Raw genomic sequence first — 894 nt, 5'->3', positions numbered from 1 at the left:
GCGGGGCCAGGCTCCCCACCCTCCTTGGGGTCACCCTCCACACTCAGCTGCTGGTACCCAGAGGAGCAGTCGTCATCACTCACGGCGTACACCGGGATGGCAGTGTTCCCCACCAGGGTGTCTGCCTTCACCAGCTGCAGGTGGCTCTGCTTCTGCTGAGGCATCGTGGCCGGTGCCAGCACGGCTTCACCACCCTCCCGCCCGTGGCCCACCAGCCACCCCCACCTCGACCAGATCTTGCTAAAAGCTGGTAGATCAGTCAGATCTTGCTAGAATCAGCCACAGCCTCCTGTAGCTATCCCTTCCCAAGAGCAACACCAGACACCCTGATGTTCCTCAGAGGGTTTCCAGGAGTCCTCCAGCAATCCCAGAAGGAGCTTCTAGAAGATCTTGAAGCAGAGCCAGGAAACTGCTGCAGCCAGTGCTGTGTCCGTTGGCCACCTGGGCTAGCCATGCTCTCCCGTCAGGGAGGAGGGCAGAGGGCTGCCCCTCTCACAGGCCTCAAATCTTCAGCATAACTTTTAGCTCTTCGGTTTCACTGAAGATTAAAGTATCAGCAATAGAGCACAATCACACAAACAATTTAAAGCTTAAAAAACCAAATGCAGTTGATGAGATTTCAGCAAACTTCCATTGCACATGAATTGTCAAAAGCCTCTGCCTTGTTTGCTAATAAAATCAAACAAATCACTAAGCCCAAGATCAAGGTATGGCACAGACAGTCCTCTAAGTATGCTGTCCTCTGCCATCCCTCCTGCGAGGCTTGGCCATGGGGACACACAGCCCTGGCACCACAGCGCTCATGGCTTTCGCTGCAGCAGCACCTTCATCTGCCTTCAGTCAGTCACAGCCTCATCAGCCTCCTGGGGAAGGAAGGAAGGAAGGAAGGAAGGA

At 54.7% G+C, this 894-nt stretch overlaps 1 protein-coding gene across 1 annotated transcript in view; it reads right to left on the bottom strand.

Moving 5' to 3' along the window:
• Positions 1–164, bottom strand: part of LOC104528506 (zinc finger protein 513-like) — a 1499-nt gene extending 1335 nt beyond the window's left edge. The window contains 1 exon segment of the mRNA XM_029086099.1: positions 2–164. Coding sequence (XP_028941932.1) covers positions 2–164 — 163 coding nt within the window.
• Between the last annotated feature and the right edge of the window lie 730 nt (positions 165–894).

Source organism: Antrostomus carolinensis, unplaced genomic scaffold (genome assembly GCF_000700745.2).
Source record: "Antrostomus carolinensis isolate BGI_N321 unplaced genomic scaffold, ASM70074v2 scaffold6277, whole genome shotgun sequence".
In the NCBI taxonomy this organism is placed as follows: Eukaryota; Metazoa; Chordata; class Aves; order Caprimulgiformes; family Caprimulgidae; genus Antrostomus; species Antrostomus carolinensis.
Note: the sequence above shows the minus strand (reverse complement) of the source record. Positions and strands in the feature narration are given on the sequence as shown.